Source organism: Pseudophryne corroboree, chromosome 10 (genome assembly GCF_028390025.1).
Source record: "Pseudophryne corroboree isolate aPseCor3 chromosome 10, aPseCor3.hap2, whole genome shotgun sequence".
Classification (NCBI taxonomy): Eukaryota; Metazoa; Chordata; class Amphibia; order Anura; family Myobatrachidae; genus Pseudophryne; species Pseudophryne corroboree.
Window position 1 is genome coordinate 220300748 of NC_086453.1, and position 20009 is coordinate 220320756.

At 49.8% G+C, this 20009-nt stretch overlaps 1 protein-coding gene across 1 annotated transcript in view; it reads left to right on the forward strand.

The window, feature by feature from the left end:
- Nucleotides 1–20009, forward strand: part of LOC134966396 (probable glutamate receptor) — a 186624-nt gene that overhangs the window by 115478 nt on the left and 51137 nt on the right. The window contains exon 6 of the mRNA XM_063943093.1: nucleotides 5941–6167. Within this exon, the coding sequence (XP_063799163.1) occupies nucleotides 5941–6167 (227 nt within the window). The remainder of the gene's footprint in view (nucleotides 1–5940; nucleotides 6168–20009) is intronic.

The following is a 20009-nucleotide window of genomic DNA, read 5'->3' on the forward strand; positions in this document are numbered from 1 at the left end:
TTGATCCAGAGGTGGGGTTACCCTCAGGTGGATCTGATGGCATCCCGCCACAATCATCAGGTGTCACGATATGTGTCCAGAACAAGAGATCCAAGGGCAGTGGCGCTGGATGCTCTCACAGCCGTGTGGCCGTACAGCCTCGTGTATCTGTTTCCACCGTTTCCGCTGCTCCCGCTGTTGCTAAAACGGATCAAGAGAGGGTCCGTCACAGTCATACTAATAGCGCCTCATTGGCCTCGGAGAACTTGGTTCTCGGATCTCCTCGGTTTACTCGCAGACGATCCGTGGCCACTCCCACTACGTCCGGACCTGTTACAACAAGGTCCGTTCCTTTACCCCGATTTAGCGCGGCTGCGTTTGACGGGGTGGCTGTTGAAAAGGCCATCTTGAGAAGAGAGGGCATTCCGGAGTCTGTTATACCAACCATGGTACGAGCTAGGAAGCCGGTTACGGCAGCTCATTATTACAGAATCTGGCGTACTTATATAGGTTGGTGTGAAGCTCGGAAGTTTCCGACATCATCTTTTAATTTATCCCGTCTTTTGTTATTTTTACAGATGGGGTTAGATGGAGGACTACGTCTTTCCACACTAAAGGTGCAGGTATCTGCGTTGTCAATTTACTTTCAAAGGAAATTGGCCTCGTTGCCGTCAATACATACGTTTCTACAGGGTGTAATGAGGATACAGCCTCCTTTCATTCCACCTACAGCACCATGGGACTTGAATCTGGTTTTAGATTTCTTACAGTCCGATTACTTTGAACCCTTACAACAAGTGGATATTAAATTTCTCACTTGGAAAACGATTTTTCTTTTAGCCTTAGCTTCGGCTAGGCGTGTTTCAGATCTGGGTGCCTTGTCGTGCAAGTCACCGTATTTAGTTTTTCATGATGACAGAGCGGAACTTCGGACGAATCCCGCTTTTCTACCAAAGGTAGTGTCGTCTTTTCACATCAATCAACCAATAGTAGTTCCGGTATTAACAGAGAATGCTGAAACGTTGGATGTGGTTCGCGCATTACGCGTCTATGTATCCCGAACGTCTACGGTTCGTAAGACGGATACGTTGTTTGTTCTCTATGATGCGGCTAAGAGGGGTTGGCCAGCCTCTAAGCAGACCTTATCCAGATGGATCAAACTGACCATACGTCAGGCTTACCTTCATGCTAGGTTACAGCCACCTACATCAGTAACAGCTCATTCCACACGTTCTGTGGGAACGTCATGGGCAGCGAGTCGTGGGGCTTCTACGACACAGCTTTGCCGTGCGGCTACTTGGTCTTCAGTGCACACGTTTGTGCGCTTTTACAAGTTTGATACGTTCGCGGCATCAGCATCTAGCTTTGGCCGTTTAGTGTTACAAGTGCCAAACAGCTCTCCCGCCACGGAGGAAACTTTGGTACATCCCAAGAGTACTCCAGTGACCCCTAGTGGATGAAAAAGAAAATAGGATTTTGGTACTTACCAGGTAAATCCTTTTCTTTGAATCCATAGGGGGCACTGGACGCCCACCCAGAGCAGTTTATCTGTTTTAGGAAGTTCAGTGGTTCTTATGGTAACACACTTTCACGACTGGTTTAAATTTAACAAAGGTTAATCAGTTAGGGTGTCAACTGTTTAGTTGTCTGTTACGTTTTGTGTCAACTTTATTGTTGTCCGTGAGATTATAGGTAATTCTCCTTTTGTCAATCTCTCTATCGATCCTGTTCGGCTCAGTAAAAAACACTGAAGTGCTCGAGGATATGGAGGGGAGGAGTAGTCTCAAAAATTAATTTATTCAGTGCCTTCTTCCGGTGGAAGCCGTCCATATCCCAAGAGTACTCCAGTGCCCCCTATGGATTCAAAGAAAAGGATTTACCTGGTAAGTACCAAAATCCTATTTTTTATTACTGGATGTGTTTTTTAGACATTTGTATTTTGCCTGTAAAAAACTACGTATGCGGTGTAATGTATATTGTGGTGTGTGTGTTTTTATATATATATATATATATATATATGGGTTCACTACGATCTGCCGGCGACCAGCATACCGGCGCAGGGAGGCCGGCCGCCGGCTTACCGACAGTGTGGCGAGCGCAGATGAGCCCCTTGTGGGCTCGCTGCGCTCGCCACGCTACGGGCACGGTGGCGCGCTTCGCGCGCCACACTATTTTATTCTCCCTCCAGGGGGGTCGTGGATCCCCACGAGGGAGAATAAGTGTCGGTATGCCGGCTGTCGGGCTCCCGGCGCCGGTATGCTGGTCGCCGGGAGCCCGACCGCCGGCATACTGAAGACCACCCATATATATATATAACTATGGGCCTAATTCAGACCTGATCGCTAGGGTGTGATTTTTGCACTGCTACGATCAGGTAGTCACCGCCTACAGGGGGAGGGGGTAATCGCTGTGCAGGGGTGCGATCGCATGTGCAGGAGAGCTGCAGAAACAGAAGTTTGTGCAGTCTCTGCACAGCCCAGGACTTACTCTTCCAGTGCGATGATCGGGGCCGGAGCTGACGTCAGGAACCCTCCCTCCAAACGCCTGGTCCCTCCTGCATTTTTTCGTGCACTCCTCTAAACCGGTCAGTTGCCACCCACAAACGGCCTCTTTCTGTCAATCACCTTGCGATCACCTGTGCGATCGCTTTGTTCGCACCATTCCATCACTGCCTGACGCTCCCCAGCGCAGCGGACCGATGTGCCTGAGCACTGCAATGCATGCGCAGTTTAGACCCGATCACCGCTGTGCGAAAATACACAGCAGCGACCGGGTCTGAATTGGGCCCTATAACGGGTCTCATTTTGCAGCAACTGCTGACTAAGGGGCTGATTCAGACCTGATCACTGTGCTGCAAATTTTGCTGCCCTGCGTTCGGGTAGTCGCCGCCCCCAGGAGGAGTGTAAATTCACCCGTGCAAGTGTACGATCGTATGTGTACGCAGAGCTGCAAAAATCTACTTTGTGCAGTCTCTGCGCAGCCCAGGACTTACTCCTACAAATATTTGTCATTCATATTAGTCCCTGCCCTTGTGTGTGGCCCTCGAATATTCACTGGAAGTGTTAAGCGGCCCCCCAGCTGAAATAATTGCCCACCCCTGATCTAGCACCTTCTAGAAGATAATAGCTAGAATCTGATTGGTTCTTATTGGTAACATCTCCACTTCTAAAAAACTCACACTCACACTTTAGTAAATATACCCCTACTAGCTGTTCTACCCGTTCCTTGCATCCTTGCACGGGAGTTTCTGATTTTCATGGTTGTAAATATAAATGAGTGTTAAAAATTTGGTAAATCTATAGAGCTGTTAATTTGAAAAGTCTTAATGTAAGTAAATATTAATCCATGATTCTTGGTGTTACCCGAGGAGCACCCGTAGCAGATACGGTAAATAGTAAGAGGACCATTTTTGTAGTTTATGCAAATCTACACACTGAAGGTGTAATCCAAATTTTGATCTGATTGTTTGGGCGTTATTGTTCACGTAACGTAAGCAACGCATCGGTAATGATGTCATTATGCCAACCCCCTTTTCATCCCGTTAGGGAAGATTTATTTAAATTCTAATTATGTAGTTTTCGTATTTCCCATCTGAAGAGTACCTATGTTAAATTTCATCTTCCTAACATTTCGGGAAGTAAGAGAATTAGTGTTGAGTCAGTAAGTGAGTGAGTCACTCATCACTAATTCTCATACTTCCCGAGTGAGTGAGGGCTTCGCATTTATCTATATAGATATCTTCAGATTAGATATAAAAAAATGTAGCCCTTACTATAAATCAGGGGTGGAGAACTGTTCTCCTGCCAAGGGTCATTTAAATATGCAGTGCTGTAACTAGCAATTTTAGCGCTGTGGCAAGAAACAGCATAGCCGCTCTCCACCCCCCAATATTTAAAACAGGGCTAGTACGCGCCACAGGCGTGACCTTATGGGAAAGGGGCGTGACCACAAAATAATACCAATTTATATTACGCTGCACAGTAGTCTCCATTATTCACATTACACCGCACAGTAGCGCCACTTACACACATTACACCAGGTAGAGCCCCTGTCACACATTACGCCAGGTAGAGCCCCATTTTACACATAACGCCAGGTAAACTCTCCTTTCACACAATCCGGCAAGCAGTGCTCCCTTTTACACATTACAGAAGGCAGAGTCCCCTTTTACACATTACGCAGGCAGAGCTCCCTTTTACACACTACGGCAGGTAGAATCCCCTTTTACTTATTACGGCAGGTAGAGTCCCCTTTTACTCATTACGGCGGCTAGAGTCCCCTTTTACACATTACACCAGGTAGAGTCACGAGAGAGAGAGAGAGAAAAAGGGAGGGAGAGAGAAAGAAAGTGGCAGGTGGAGAGACAGAGAGTGGTTGGAAGGAGACAGAGAGATAGAGGTGGGAGGGGGAGAGAAAGGGGAGAGAGAGACACACACAGCGGTACCTATGTGCTGGAGTGCCTGCTACCATGGCGGCAGCGGCAGGATGTCGTTGTGCTGGTGACAGCTTTAGCTGCGGTACACTATGGAATTGTCGCTGCTGCTGCTCCGTCCTCCCGGCATCCGCTGAGCGGCTCCCAGCATCCCCTACCCAACTCCCAGCATATCCCTGCCCAGCTCCTAGCATCCCCTGCATGGCTTCCTGCAGGTAGAAGGTGAGGCTCCGGCCCGGGCTGGTTCAGGGACGCTGCTGCACGAGAGAGGAGGAGCAGGACGGAGCGGGATCCGGTCTCTAGGTCGACAGTAAGTAGGTCGACAATGTTTAGGTCGACCACTATTGGTCGACAGTAAGTAGGTCGACAGGGTTTCTAGGCCGACAGGGTCTTTAGGTCGACATGTTCTAGGTCGACAGGTCAAAATGGTCGACATGAGGTTTTTTGTTTTTTTTCCCCCATCTTTTTTTAAACTTTTTCATACTTAACGATCCACGCGGACTATGATTGGGAATAGTAACCCGCGAGGCACCTAGCGAGCCATGCAAGGGGACACGGTGTACTAATTGGGATTCCCGGTCACTGTACGGAGAAAACGACACCAAAAAATCATAAAAAACTCATGTCAACCTTTCGACCAGGACCATGTCGACCTAAACATCATGTCGACCTAGCATCCCTGCCGACCTACTTACTGTCAACCAATAGTGGTCGACCTAAACATTGTCGACCCACTTACCATCGACCTTACATACCACACCCGGACGGAGCACATGGGGAGACCGAGCAGCATTGCCATCTATATTGTACATCAGAAGCTGATGTAGCAGATATCTATATATACAGGGTGTTCGGAAAGTCACTGTGCACTTTTCATAAGCAGTGAAAACAGTGGAGAAGTTGCCCATATCAACCAATCAGTATTGATATAACATTTCTAATTTGCATATTATAAAATTATACCGAGCAGCTGATTGTATGGCATGGGCAACTTCTCCACTGCTTCACTTCTCCACTGTTTTCACTGCTTTATGGAAAGACCCCATATTTTGTTCAGAAATGAACTGTGCACTTATGTATATAGAGGTGTTTAGAAACAAAATAAAAAGGATCCAAGCCTGTCTTGATGCTAATGGGGGTCATTTCCATTCCAATATTATATATTGAAACGTGTGTTAATAAATACACATAAGTGAACAGTGACTTTCCGAACTGCCTGTATATACATATATATGTGTGTGTATGTATTTATTTTCAAGAAAAGACAGACATACGGCGGGATGTAATGGCATCTGAATTTGCTGGAGGTGCGGTATGCCGGTAGCACGCAGACGTTTTTTTAAAGCGACAGTCATATACAAGGCATGATTTTTCTTTGTAGATGACTGTCGCTTTGAAAAAAGGGGTGAGTTTATCCGGCATCCTGCACCTCCGGCAAATTTCAACACCATTACATTCCGCTGTTCATCTTCTAATTATTAACACAAAAAGGGATAATAAACTATATTTTCTGCTCATGTGTCTTCCAGGAAGCTGACTTGGCAGTGGCGCCTTTGACAATTACTGCAGCCAGGGAGAATGCGGTGTCCTTCACAAAACCATTCATACAGACTGGAATCAGTATTCTTATGAAGAAGGATGGGGCCACTCAGAGTTCATACCTTTTTGCATTCTTACATCCCTTCAGTAAAGAATTGTGGATAGGAATCATAATATCTTACGTGATTACAACCATCTGCCTGTTCCTTGTTGGAAGGTAGGGATTAATCGGAGTACATGAAACATTTCACTGCAAATTAATGAATGTGTTACACCCAGGGGTAGAACTCTCAGAGGCAATGGAGACGCCTGCCTCCAGGCTCCAAGCCCTAAAGGGGCACGTACATGTACAGCAGCACCTCTGTGGTTCACAGCGGGATCAAAGTGTGACTGCCGATCTTCCACTGGAGCTCTGTAGTGCACCCGCTGCTGCTGCAGAGTAAATCAGCTCTGTCCCAGGAACCCTGTTAACACCTTCAATAGGGGACAGGATGGCTCCCGTCTGGTACGGTGCACCCCGCCGCTGCTGGACTGTGAGATAGGAGCCACAGGTAAATATTAATTCTGCATGCTGCAGATGGCTGAATCTGGATAGTCTGACCCTGGTCCACCAGCCGTCGACACACAGTGTAGCTGGAGCCCTACGCCTACACCCACAATATTTATTTTCCCCTTCTTAAGGAGAAGGGGTGGGCACCAAACTCCAAATAGCCTCCGGCCGACTTTGATGAACTTACGCCCTGGTTACACCTGTACGTCTAATACAATGCTTATGTTATACACAATGGTGCAAGTAGAAATCTTTTCTTAGTGGTACTGATAGCGTGTGCCAAAAATGGACGTGGTCACGTATCATGAGGGGTTCACACGACACTAGGGGAGTGGTCCCATGACAATAAGGGCGTGAACCCCTTACACAGACCCTTTTCTTTGCACTGTGGAGGCAGAGAGGAGAGTGCTGTGGCCCCACCAGCACTACTCCGTTCACCTCCCTGACTCCACCAGTATTGCTCTTCTGTTTACCCCCCTGACAACCCCCAGCAATGCTCCTTCCACCTGCTTTAAGTCTACCCCACCTAGCACTGCTCCCCCAGGCTTCATTCAACTCCCCAGTACCGCTCCTCCGCCTCCAGGCTCCTTTCACCCCTCACCAAACTACATTTCTCCAAGCTTCTTTCAACCCCACCCCCTCCTCCCGCCAAATACCATTCCTCCATTTCAGGGCCAAGCACTGTTCCTCAGTGCTCCGTTCACCCCCAGCCCTCAGAAGCCTTTGAACTCAACTGACCCTCCTGGAAATTATAGCTGGGCTTGTATATTGGCGTCTTCCTGTGCAGCACTTCTCCCCCCGGACCCCAGGTCAGTCACACTTACCATCTCACCTCACCCTGGCACTGCTAGCATATTACGTCTGCGTGGTGGCTGCTGCTGCTGGGCCGTGCCACCGCACTTGACTACTGGTTATACAACTCAAATACGCATTTTTTACAGTGTCAGTGTTCTTTTGCACAAATGTATTTTACGGCTTTTTCCAGAAACATTTTGAAATCTCCTATATATTTGCCCAAGTCTGTGACTCTGTGCCCGTAACGCTGGGCGGAGTCACAGCGGTGGGCGGAGTCACAGAGCCCGCCCACCACATGTGCAGCAAGTCTCTGCTCCTGCTGCCTGTCCATGTCACACCCCTTCCCCTCCCCCCCCAGCAAATCTGACTAACCAGCCACGGCGCGCCGAACAACAACAACTGCTGCCCCCGGCATACACATTAGGAGGGACGGGTGGCGCAGGAGAAGGCTCTCATAGCCCTCCCTGCCCCGCGTACACAGACCCGCCGCCTCCTCCGCACACATCCCGCTGTCAGGAGCCGAGTGCTGCAGTGACGTCATCTCCTGCAGCACTCTCCTCCGGTCACACAGCCGGCACACACACTCTGCAGTCTCCGGGGGCTGTCAGCATCTACAGGCAAGCTGGAAACACCCCCGGAGCGAGAGAGAAAAGACCCGCGAGGCCACGCCCTTTTACTTTAGGCCACGCCTCCATTTCGCCGTGCGGGGGGGGGGGGCTGAGGGAGGAAATGTCATAGTACAGACTGCTCCCACACCTGGTGACGCCTCTGGATACTAAACTATTTCACAGCCTGCAGCAGCCACCCACAGCCCCAACGGTGAGTCCCTCCGGCCATCCTAGCCACTGTATCTATGGCTGGTCACCACTTTACACAACTCCACCCCCTCCACTACTTCCCCCCCTTTCTTCATCAGCTTCCTCACTGGGGACCCTCCCTGCCGCCCCGCGTCTCTGTATCCCCTCCCAACCGCCCCGCGTCTCTTTCCCCTACCTACCGCCCCGCGTCTCTCTATCCCCTCCCAACCGCCCCGCATCTCTTTCCCCTCCCTACCGCCCCGCGTCTCTCTATCCCCTCCCAACCGCCCCGCGTCTCTTTCCCCTACCTACCACCCCGCGTCTCTCTATCCCCTCCCAACCGCCCCGCGTCTCTTTCCCCTACCTACCGCCCCGCATCTCTCTATCCCCTCCCAATCGCCCCGCGTCTCTTTCCCCTACCTACCGCCCCGCGTCTCTCTATCCCCTCCCAACTGCCCCGCGTCTCTTTCCCCTACCTACCACCCCGCGTCTCTCTATCCCCTCCCAACCGCCCCGCGTCTCTTTCCCCTACCTACCGCCCCGCGTCTCTTTCCCCTACCTACCGCCCCGCATCTCTCTATCCCCTCCCAACCGACCCGCGTCTCTTTCCCATACCTACCGCCCCGCGTCTCTCTATCCCCTCCCAACCGCCCAGCGTCTCTTTCCCCTACCTACCGCCCCGCGTCTCTCTATCCCCTCCCAACCGCCCCGCGTCTCTTTCCCCTCCCTACCGCCCCGCGTCTCTCTATCCCCTCCCAACCGCCCCGCGTCTCTCTCTGTCCCCTCCCTACCGCCCGCGTCTTTCTGTCCTCTCCCTACCGCCCCGCGTCTCCCTGTCCCCTCCCTACCGCCCCGCGTCTCTCTGTTCCCTCCCTACCGCCCCGCGTCTCTCTGTCCCCTCCCTACCGCCCCGCGTCTCTGTCCCCTCCCTACCGCCCCGCGTCTCCCTGTCCCCTCCCTACCGGCCGCGTCTCTCTGTCCCCTCCCTACCGCCCCGCGTCTCTCTATCCCCTCCCTACCGCCCCGCGTCTCTCTATCCCACCCAACCGCCCCGTGTCTCTCTGTACCCTCCCTACCGCCTGCGTCTCTCTGTCCCCTCCCTACCGCCCTGCGTCTCTCTGTCCCCTCCCTACCGCCCCGCGTCTCTGTATCCCCTCCCTACCGCCCCGCCTCTACCACCCCGCGTCTCTCTATCCCCTCCCTACCGCCCCACATCTCTGTATCCACTCCCTACCGCCCCGCGTCTCTCTGTCCCCTCCCTACCGCCGAGTGTTTCTCTGTCCCCTCCCTATCGCCCCACGTCTTTGTATCCACTCCCTACCACCCTGCGTCTCTCTATCCCCTCCCTACGTAGCCCCTTTCGACGGTGTGAAGAGCGCCCGTAGGGCGCGATGAATCGCCTAGTCTAAAATATGCAAAATATATGATAATTTCTGCAGCGCGGTACATCGGGTGTAGAGATGGATCTTGATCCAGAGGCACCAACAGGCTAAAGTTTTAGACTGTCCCAGGATGCATTTCGGGGCCTCCCCAATATAACCCCACCTCCAGGCACTGTGAGTTCAGTTTTTTTAGAGTTGGTGTCTGCATGAAGCAGGTCACTTAACAGGGGGGCTGCGCTAGGCAGCCCTGAAAAAGCTTTTTAGAAGACTTCAAGGGCTGCAGCACTTCATATGTCAGTGTGACATCCTGTGCTGCGGCTCCATCACCTCCCCAGCGGCGTCACATACTCCCGCTGGCTCTGTTCCCGGGTACTTGCGGCGGAGGCGCTCCGGTTCCAAGGCACACCACTGCAGACGCTCTCCTGGAGGAGGTAAGAGGGTCCCCCAGGCGGGTCCCGCCCGTAAATCGCGTTCCGGTCGCGGTCCAAGGAGATGGACCACAACGCTGGCGTGGACACTGTGGCCGTGCAGGGACCCCACTATATCCACCAGGGCATGGGAGCACAGGTCGGATAGCAAAATATCCGTTTTAATAAGGCTCCATAGTACCCACTGGTGAGGACCAGCATAGGGGATAAGGCGCTTGACCTGTAGCTCCTCCCCCAGCGCCATCTACTGCTGGTGTTCCTGCCCTGGAGCTGCCTCACACTCTCCCTCACTACCTGTCTGAGACTCTAAGCGCCATCTTCTCACAGTAGCTGGGCTGATCTCCGGGACTGCAGGGCAAGGTCTCCTCTGTAAATCCGCCTGATTCATCAGTGTTGTGATTTTACAGACACTTAAGTATTCTACATGTCATTTTAAGACAGTGTTAGTTACGAACAAGTGTACCTGTACCAGAATATTGTACAAGTATTCTGATATATACATCCGGTCTTGGACCGTGCATTGTTGTTATATATATATATATATTTACTAGTCCAGTGCAGTTTTATTGTCTGACTAAAATAATTATCTACATTATCACTGTGACTGTGGTGTGTGCCTGTATCAGCTGTGTGGATTTCACTTTTAGTGTATACCAGCTATAGCTATCACTGTATTCTGTACCCTTGGGAACTAGGTGCGTCAGGGTCCAATATATAGTGCTGCGCAGTATTTACAGTTAAGTGTATTCTACTGTGTATTTCAGTCACCTCATACCGCATTTATTCTATGTTTGTGTCCTGTTTTTCTGTCACATAAATAGGGGATTTATTTGCAGGTATTGTATTTGTCTGGCTGTATCGTACTCATACGCTCTGCGGTTACATTCTCTATAATGTCTGCCACAAAGGGCGGGAAATCCGTGGATGCCCCTGCATCATGCAGTGCTTGCGCCAAGGATTTGCCTGAGGGGGAAGTTTTGAAGGATGGTTTGTGTAATATGTGCCATACGTCTCCCATTCAGCCGCTTCTCCTGTAGTCAATCAGGAGCCACCTTGGGCGGCGTTCTCAAATATGCTTACTACGCTTGTGACACGCCTTACGCCGCCTATGGGACCTCCTGTGCCACTGCAGCCTCATATTATTCCTGTGGTAAATCCGCCCTGGGCGGACACTCTGTCTACCCAGATAAAACAATTGAATCAATCTTTGGTTAGACAAAAATCTACCCCACGTCCCTCTGGGGTCAAGGGTCATCTAAGCGGGGTGCTTTCTCCTCACAATCCACTAATATCTCAGATGATACGTCTGATGAGGATGGAGAGTATACTGACCCATCAGACAGTGATACAGCTGCTTCTGACGTGGAACCTACAACTCAGGTTGATGTCTCTGACCTAGTGGAGGCTATTAACCTGATTCTACAAATCGATGATGATGTAGATCCCACTACTGTGTCTAAGAAACCTGATAAGCTTAAACGTCAGAAGGTAGCTAAAGTAGTCTTACCGCACTCTGACCATCTAGTATACATACATCAGGAACCCTGGTCTTATCCAGGAAAGAAATTCTCCCTGTCTAAAAAGAAGCTAGCTCGTTACCCTATCTCTGCTGAGTTGAGTAACAGGTGGGAAAATTCAACGCTAGTGGATTCCTATGTCACCCGTCTTGTGGTGTCATCTACTCTGCCTGTCACCACTGTCACCTCACTGAAGGAACCAACAGATAAACGTGTGGAGGGATGCCTGAAGTCTATTTACTCCCTTACAGGTGCTGTACATAGACCCACTATACAGTTGCAAGAAAAAGCATGTGAACCCTTTGGAATTTCCTGGATTTGTGCATAAATTGGTCATAAAATGTGTTCTGATCTTCATCTAAGTCACAACAATAGACAAACACACTCTGCTGAAACTAATACCACACAAATAATTATATGTTCTCATGTTTTTATTGAACACACCATGTAAACGAGATAGGAGGTGTTGGTTAAAGCTGCCCTGCCCTATAAAAAACACACACCAGTTTTGAGTTTGAAATTCTCAAGATGCATTGCCTGATGTGAACCATGCTTTGCAGAAAAGAGCTCTCAGAAGACCTACGATTAAGAACTGTTGACTTGCATAAAGCTGGAAAGGGTTACAAAAGTATCTCTAAAAGCCTTGATGTTCATCAGTCCACGATAAGACAAATTGTCTATAAATGGAGAAAGTTCAGCACGGTTGCTACTCTCCCTAGGAGTGGGTGTCCTGTAAAGATGACTGCAAGAGCAGAATGCTCAATGAGGTGAAGAAGAATCCTAGAGTGTCCGCTAAAGACTTACAGAAATCTCTGGCACATGCTAACATCTCTGTTGACGAATCTACCATATGTAAAACACTGAACAAGAATGGAGTTCATGGGAGGATACGACGGAGGAAGCCACTGCTGTCGAAAAAAAACATTGCTGCACGTTTGAAGTTTGCAAAAGAGCAACTGAATGTTGCACAGCACTACTGGCAAAATATTCTGTGGACAGATGAAACCAAAGTTGAGTTGTTTGGAAGGAACATACAACACTATGTGTGGAGAAAAAAAGGCACAGCACACCAACATCAAAACCTCATCCCAACTGTGAAGTATGGTGGAGGGGGCATCATGGTTTGGGGCTGCTTTGCTGCCTCAGGGCCTGGACAGATTGCTATCATCAACGGAAAAATGAATTCCTAAGTTTATCAAGACATTTTGCAGGAGAACTTAAGGCCATCTGTCCACCAATTGAAGCTCAACAAAAGATGGGTGATGCAACAGGACAACGACCCAAAGCACAGAAGTAGATCAACAACAGAATGGCTTCAACAGAAGAAAATATGCCTTCTGGAGTGGCCCAGTCAGAGTCCTGACCTCAACCCGATTGAGATGCTGTGGCATGACCTCAAGAGAGCGATTCACACCAGACAACCCAAGAATATTGCTGAACTGAAACAGTTTTGTAAAGAGGAATGGTCCAAAATTCCCCCTGACCATTGTGCAGGTCTGATATGCAACTATAGGAAATGTTTGGTTGAGATTATTGCTGCCAAAGGAGGGTCAACCAGTTATTAAATCGAAGGGTTCACATACTTTGTCCACCCTGCACTGTGAATGTTTACATGGTGTGTTCAATAAAACATGAGAACATATAATTGTTTGTGTGGTATTAGTTTCAGCAGACTGTGTTTGTCTATTGTTGTGACTTAGATGAAGATCAGAACACATTTTATGTCCAATTTATGCACAAATCAGGAAATTCCAAAGGGTTCACCAACTTTTTCTTGCAGCTGTAACAGCCTCCTCGGCCGCAAAAGGAACTGAAGCATGGGTTCAGGAAGAGCTGCCTCAGGATATATCTGACATTGCCAGACAATAGGTGAGGAGCCGGCTGCGAGCTCGGCCCCGGGGAGGAGATGAGGCCTACCCTTGGCTGCTATTCCCCGCGTTCTGCTCCATCGTGCACCCAGCAGCCACCCGTCAGAGCGGCGGAGGAGGGATGAGGGCTTCGGGCCTGCGGAACCGTCATGGAGACTGCTAAGAGTCCCGAAAGAAAGCGCCGGTGCAGCCCAGGAGTGCAGCCGCTGAGATAGCGGCTCTCCGCCCCCCTCAACGTGCAGCCCATCAACGGCAGCCGCCGAGCCGAGCTCCCGGAGGAGAAGGAGGCGGGGCAGGTGAGCAGGCCGCGGCTCCCCGGCGGCAGCTTCCAGCCCCGTTACAGCCTGCTGTCGGAGATCGGGCGCAGCAGTTACGGAGTGGTGTACGAGGTGGTGGCACTAAGAAATAATAGGCGGCACACGGCTTTGTTTTTAATATTTTCTTTATTATTTGGCACTAGGACAAAATAAATTTTTTCTTTTTCCTTTTTTGTCCATTTTTCTGACTCACGTCTAATTATCTTTTATTGTTTTTATATTTCACTGTCTATGGCCCATTCTAGGGTCTTAATACTTCATGTGGGATACTAATAAAGTTTAGACATTCCATATGGGTATTGGTATACATTATTAATTCAGTGTCAACTCATATATATAAAAGAAGTATAAGGACACAGATGTAATATCAATAATTTTTGTTACTTTGGGAGAGAGTGCACCCAAAGAAACTGATCCCTTTTCTTCATCCCCCCTCCCCCTTTTTACTGAATATCTGTCTCATATTACCACCGCCTCCCAATATATTCAGGAGGCGTCCTCTGAGGCAGGGGTAATGGCGGCCAAGGTGTCAACTACGTCCATCCTGGCTCATCTAATTCTGTGGTTGAGGTTATGGAAGGTGAACCTGGACTCCAAAAAGACCTTGGAGGTACTCCCTTTTAAGGGAGACATCCTATTTGGGGAGGATCTGAATAAGATTGTGACTGACTTAGCGGCTGCTAAGACCGCATTTCTCCCGAATACTAATCCTTCTGCACAGATGGCAAAGAGTACCACTTTTTGTTCCTTTTGACCTCAAGGGAAAGCAAAAGGTCAGACATACCCGAGACAAGCTCATGCTCCCAAAACCACTAAGCCCAAAGCAAAACAATCCTGGGCTGCCCGTCAGCCTGCTTCCAAACAAGACAAGCCTGCTGAGATGACGGGGCGGGCCTCCCCCTGGGGGATCCCACGGTGGGAGGCCGATTTCTACAGTTCACCCAGGTCTGGTTAAAGACCACTTCAGACGCATGGGTGCGAGAAGTTGTCTCTCACGGGTACACAGTCTCTTTCAAAAGACGTCCCCCTTGCCAGTTCTGCACGACGGTTATTCCTTCAGATCCATCAAATGCGCAAGCTCTACAACTGGTTGTACATTCCCTCCTGGATACAGGAGTGGTAGTGCCGGTACCTCTGTCCCAGAGAGGCGGAGGATACTACTCGACCCTGTTTCTAGTCCCGAAACCAAATGGGTCTTTCCGGCCTATACTCAACCCCAAATCACTGTACAAATTTGTGAGAGTGTCCAAGTTTTGCATGGAAACACTGCACTCAGTTGTACTGGCCATGGAACCCGGAGACTATATGGTATCCCTGGATATACAAGATTCCCATCTGCATATACCTAATGCCATATCGCATTAGCAATATCTGCGGTTTGCTATTGGCAACCTTCACTATCAGTTCCAGGCTCTGCCGTTTGGACTGGCCACGACCCCTCAGATCTTCATCAAGGTTATGGCTGTCACAACGGCTCATCTCCGTCGTCATGGAATCAGGATCCTGCCGTATCTGGATGACTTGCTGATCCTGGCGAACTCCCAAGATGTCTTCCTCAGTCATCTTCAACTAACGGTACACTTCCTACAAGCCCACGTGTGGCTCATCAACTGGAAGAAGTCTTCGCTGGTCCCTGCTCGGAGCATGGTGCACCTGGGGGCACTGCTGGACACACACAACCAAAGACTGTTTCTGTCTCCAGAGAAAGCCCTGAAACTTCAGGACAGGATCAGATACACTCGGTGATGCAAGTACTAGGCCTCATGGTGTCGGCTTTCGACATGGTAGAGTACGCTCAATTTCATTCCCACCCTCTACAGAGGTTAATCCTTTCCAAGTGGGAGGGCCTGCCTCATCGGATCAGGTCTCAAATGATCTCCTTGACTCCGGAGGTTTGTCTGTCACTGAGCTGGTGGCTACAGGACCAACAGTTGAACAGGGGCTGTCCCTTCTGGATCCCCAACTGGGTCCTAATGACTATGGATGCCAGTCTGCGGGGCTGGGGTGCGGTGCTAGAGCAACATTCACTCCAGGGTCGGTGGACCAAGGAGGAATCTCTCCTCCCGATAAACATTCTGGAATTGCGGGCAGTGTTCAATGCTTTGACTCTTGCCCTGCCTCTGATACAGAACAGGCCTGTTCAAGTACAATTGGACAACGCCACCACGGTGGCATACATAAACCATCAAGGCAGCACTCGAAGCTGCGTGGCAATGATGAAAGTGTCAAAAATCCTTAGTTGGGCGGAACGCTATCTGCCAGGAATATTGGCAGTGTTCAGTCCGGGAGTCCTCAACTGGGAAGCGGATTTCCTCATTTGTCAGGACGTGCACGCCGGCGAGTGGAGTCTTCATCAAGAAGTCTTTCAACTCCTAGTGGACAATTGGGGTCTATCATGTATACCTGATGGCGTCTCGACATAATCACAAAGTTCCGGTCTTCGGCTCAAGAACAAGGGATCCTCAGGCAGCGTTCGTGGATGCACTGGCAATTCCATGGAACATTCGGCTGCCCTACGTGTTCCCTCCAGTGTCACTTCTGCCCAGGGTACTAGTTCAAGCAAAAAGGAGGAATACTACTTCTAGTCACTCCAGCGTGGCCCAGACAGCATTGGTGCAGGGTCTATCTACTTTCTCAACAGCCTGACCTCCTCATTCAGGGCCCTTTTGTCTACCCGGACCTGGCCAGACTGGCTTTGATGGCTTGGCTCTTGAAGCTTCATTCCTGAGGGCCAAAGGATTCTCCGAGGCGGTTATCCAAACTATGCTAAAGGCCCGCAGGCCGGCTCCTGCATGGATTTATTATAGGGTCTGGGATTCCTACTTCACCTGGTGTGCTGCTAAGAATTATGATGCTTACAAGTTTAGTACTTCCAGACTTCTGGCTTTTTTGCAAGAAGGCCTAGATTTAGGACTTCGCCTGGCCTCCCTCAAGGTTCACATATCTGTCTTGTCGGTGTGGTTTCAGGGAAAAATTGCGACTATGCCTGACATTCATACATTCACTCAGGGCGTACTACGAATTCAGCCTCCCTATATCCCTCCTGTGGCTCCATGGCATTTGTCTGTTGTCTTGAAAGCCCTGCAAGAGTCTCCATTTGAACCTCTTGAGTTGGTGGACCTTAAATGGCTTACGGCTAAGGTCCTTTTCTTATTGGCTATTTCCTCTGCTAGATGGGTATCGGACTTAGGCGCTTTGTCCTGTCGTCCACCCTTTTTGATATTTCATTGTGACAGAGCAGTTCTTCAAACTCGCCCCGGTTATTTACCTAAGGTGATGTCATCGTTTCACCTTAACCAAGAGATTGTGGTTCCGGCCTTCATGTCTACTGCGTTGTCCTCGAAAGAGCGGCCTTTGGATGTGGTAAGGGCACTCCGTATATATGTGGAGAGGACTGCCTCTATTAGGAGGTCAGATGCCCTTTTTGTACTATTTGGTTTCCACAAACGTGGCTGGCCTGCGCATAAGCAAACCTTGGCCAGATAGATTAGAATGGTGATTGCACAAGCTTATGCGCAGGCTGGGCTCCCAGCTCCTGCTGCTATTAAGGCCCATTCTACTCGGTCTGTTGGATCTTCTTGGGCGGCCCGCCGTGGCGCGTCCGCAGAACAATTGTGCAAGGCAGCTACATGGTCCTCAGTGAACACGTTAATTAGGTTCTATGCCTTTGATACCTACGCCTCCCAGGATGCATCCTTTGGATGCCGGGTTCTCATACCTGCTATGGTGCATCCCCTCCCTTGAGGAACTGCTTTAGGACATCCCCGATGTATTCCCTGTGGAACACAGTGTACCCCGCTGCAGAAAAATAGATTTATGGTAGACTAACCATTGTTAAATCTCTTTATGCGAGGTACACTCGGTTCCACAGGGCGTCCACCCTGACTCACTTAGCTTGTATGAGTTTGTATGACATTAGCCGCTAGTCTCTTCTCCTGTCATGAGAACGTGGTTCTATGTGACTAACATCTGCCTTCTCTTTTACCTGCTTCTGCATTGGACTGGTCAACAAAACTGAGCTCACAGTTCCTGGAGGCAGGGCAGGGGCAAACGCAGGATTTAGTGAGGGGGGTTTCCATGTGGGCGTATGTGTGTATGTACAGTATGTATGTGTGCATGTACGTGTTTGTGTGTATATATATATATATATATATATATATATGACTAAAAGTAGGCGCTCACTGTTGATGTTGCTCAATACCGAGGTGCCCTCCTTATATAATAGGTGCAATGGTTCCCTGGGTGGAGACTGACATGCCCCCACTCCATGCAGTAGGAACCAGGCGGCACTCAGCAGTCTCTGTTAGGAAATTAATGTATTAAAGTACAAAAGGCATAGTGTACCAACATTTCAACGCCACACAACGCGTTTTTTTTTCAAGCCTACAGTAAAGCACCTTGAAAAAAACGCCCTGCGCAGCATTGAAACGTCAGTACACTATGCCTATTGTACTTTAATACATTAATTTACTCACAAAGACTACTAAGTGCCGCCTGGTTTCTACTGCACGGAGGGGGGGCATGCCAGTATCCACCCAGGGAACCATTGCACCATATACACACAGACACACACATACATACACAAGCATATACACACACAAGCATATACATACACAATCACATACACACATACATAAATTACTACAAATACAAACATACACACAGTTACAGTATGTGCATACCGTTCCCCCAGGCGCTGGCAGCAGACGGGCAGCAGTGTGAGGACAGAGGGAGCTGCTGTGGTTGAGCATGCGCAGCCAGCAGCTCCCCCTTCACCCCTCAGGACTGTCTATCGTAGAGAGCTATGGTAGCTCTCTGTTGCTGCAGCAGTGCAGCGGGTCCGCGGTCGTGGCTTTTAACTGAGCCGGGGACAGCTGTGTCTCCATCTCAAGAACTGAAGATTCAGCTCATCAGGGGGGGTTTCCAGTGACTTGGAAACCCCCCCTACGGGGTTATAGAGGATGCCCCGCAATGCATCCTGGGCAGTGGCGTAATTAGAAATTTTTCTCCCCCAAGCCAAAAAATTCTCTGGCGCCCCCCTCCCCCATAATTGGTACTAGTAAAGCGATGTATCTGTGTGCGCCGAAGACGCGCACGGCGCAAAAAAGGGTGTGGCTTTGTTGGAATGGGCGTGGCTTCACATAAAGGGGCGTGGCATTGCAGGAAAAGAGTACCTTATACCCCAGTTTTGCAACCTGCAAGGCCAGACGTTGGCCACCACAGGAAAGAAAAATAATCCTGATTCATGCCCCTTACATTATTTGTCATTTTTCCTCCTTATAGTAATGCCCAGTATATATTATGCCACATACTGCAGTGGCCCTTAGACATTATGCCACACGCAATAATGCACATGACACAATATGCACACACCATAATGCCCCCGACACATTATGCCACACACCGTAATGCCTGTGACACATTATGAAAGGAATCGCAATGCCCGTTATACATTATGCTACACACTGCAATGCCCCTGATACATTATAGCACATACAATGCATGTGACACATTATGCCACACACTGCAATGACCCTGAGACAAAATACCACATATCACAATGCCCATGATATAGTATACCACACATCGTAATGCCTGTGAGACATACCGCAATGCCCGTTATACCCTGTGCCACACACCGCAATGCCCGTTATACATTATGCCACACTGCAATGCCCCTGAGACATTATACCACATACCACAATGCCTGTGATATAGTATGCCACACACCGCAATGCCTGTGACACATTATGACACACACCGCAATGTCCGTGATACATTATGCCACACACCGCAATGCCCATTACACATTAAGTCCTACAGTAAGGCTTCAAATTACTTTTAAATTACCTGCTCGTTGCCAGGGGTTTCATGCTCTTGGTTCCATGCACGGTGCCAGGGGTTTTCATGCTCAGGGTGTCAAGCTCATTGCCAGGGGTTTAATGCACTGGGTGTCATGCTCGTTGCCAGGGGTTTTGTGCACTGGGTGTCATGCTCGTTGCTAGGGGGTAATGCTTGTTGCTAGGGCTGTGCTCCCAGTGCCACATATGCCCCCATTGCCAGATATTCCCCCACAGTGCCAGGTACACACATTCCCCCAGTGCCAAATATAACCCCCCCCCCATGTGCCAGGTACACATATACCCCCCAGTGCCACATATGCCCCCCCATGTGCCAAATATGCTCCCCCTCACCCAGTGCCAGATATGCTCCCCAGTGGCAGGTACAGCTCCCCCCCGCTGCTGTGAAGGAGGGACACGGAGGGCACAGCACGCGCCTCTCCTGTGTCCCTCCTGCATCTCCGGCGGGTCTGTTAAATGAAGTGCTGGTTCGTGAGCCAATCAGAGCTCACGAACCGGCACTTCATTTAATAGACACGCCGGAGACGCAGGAGGGACACAGGAG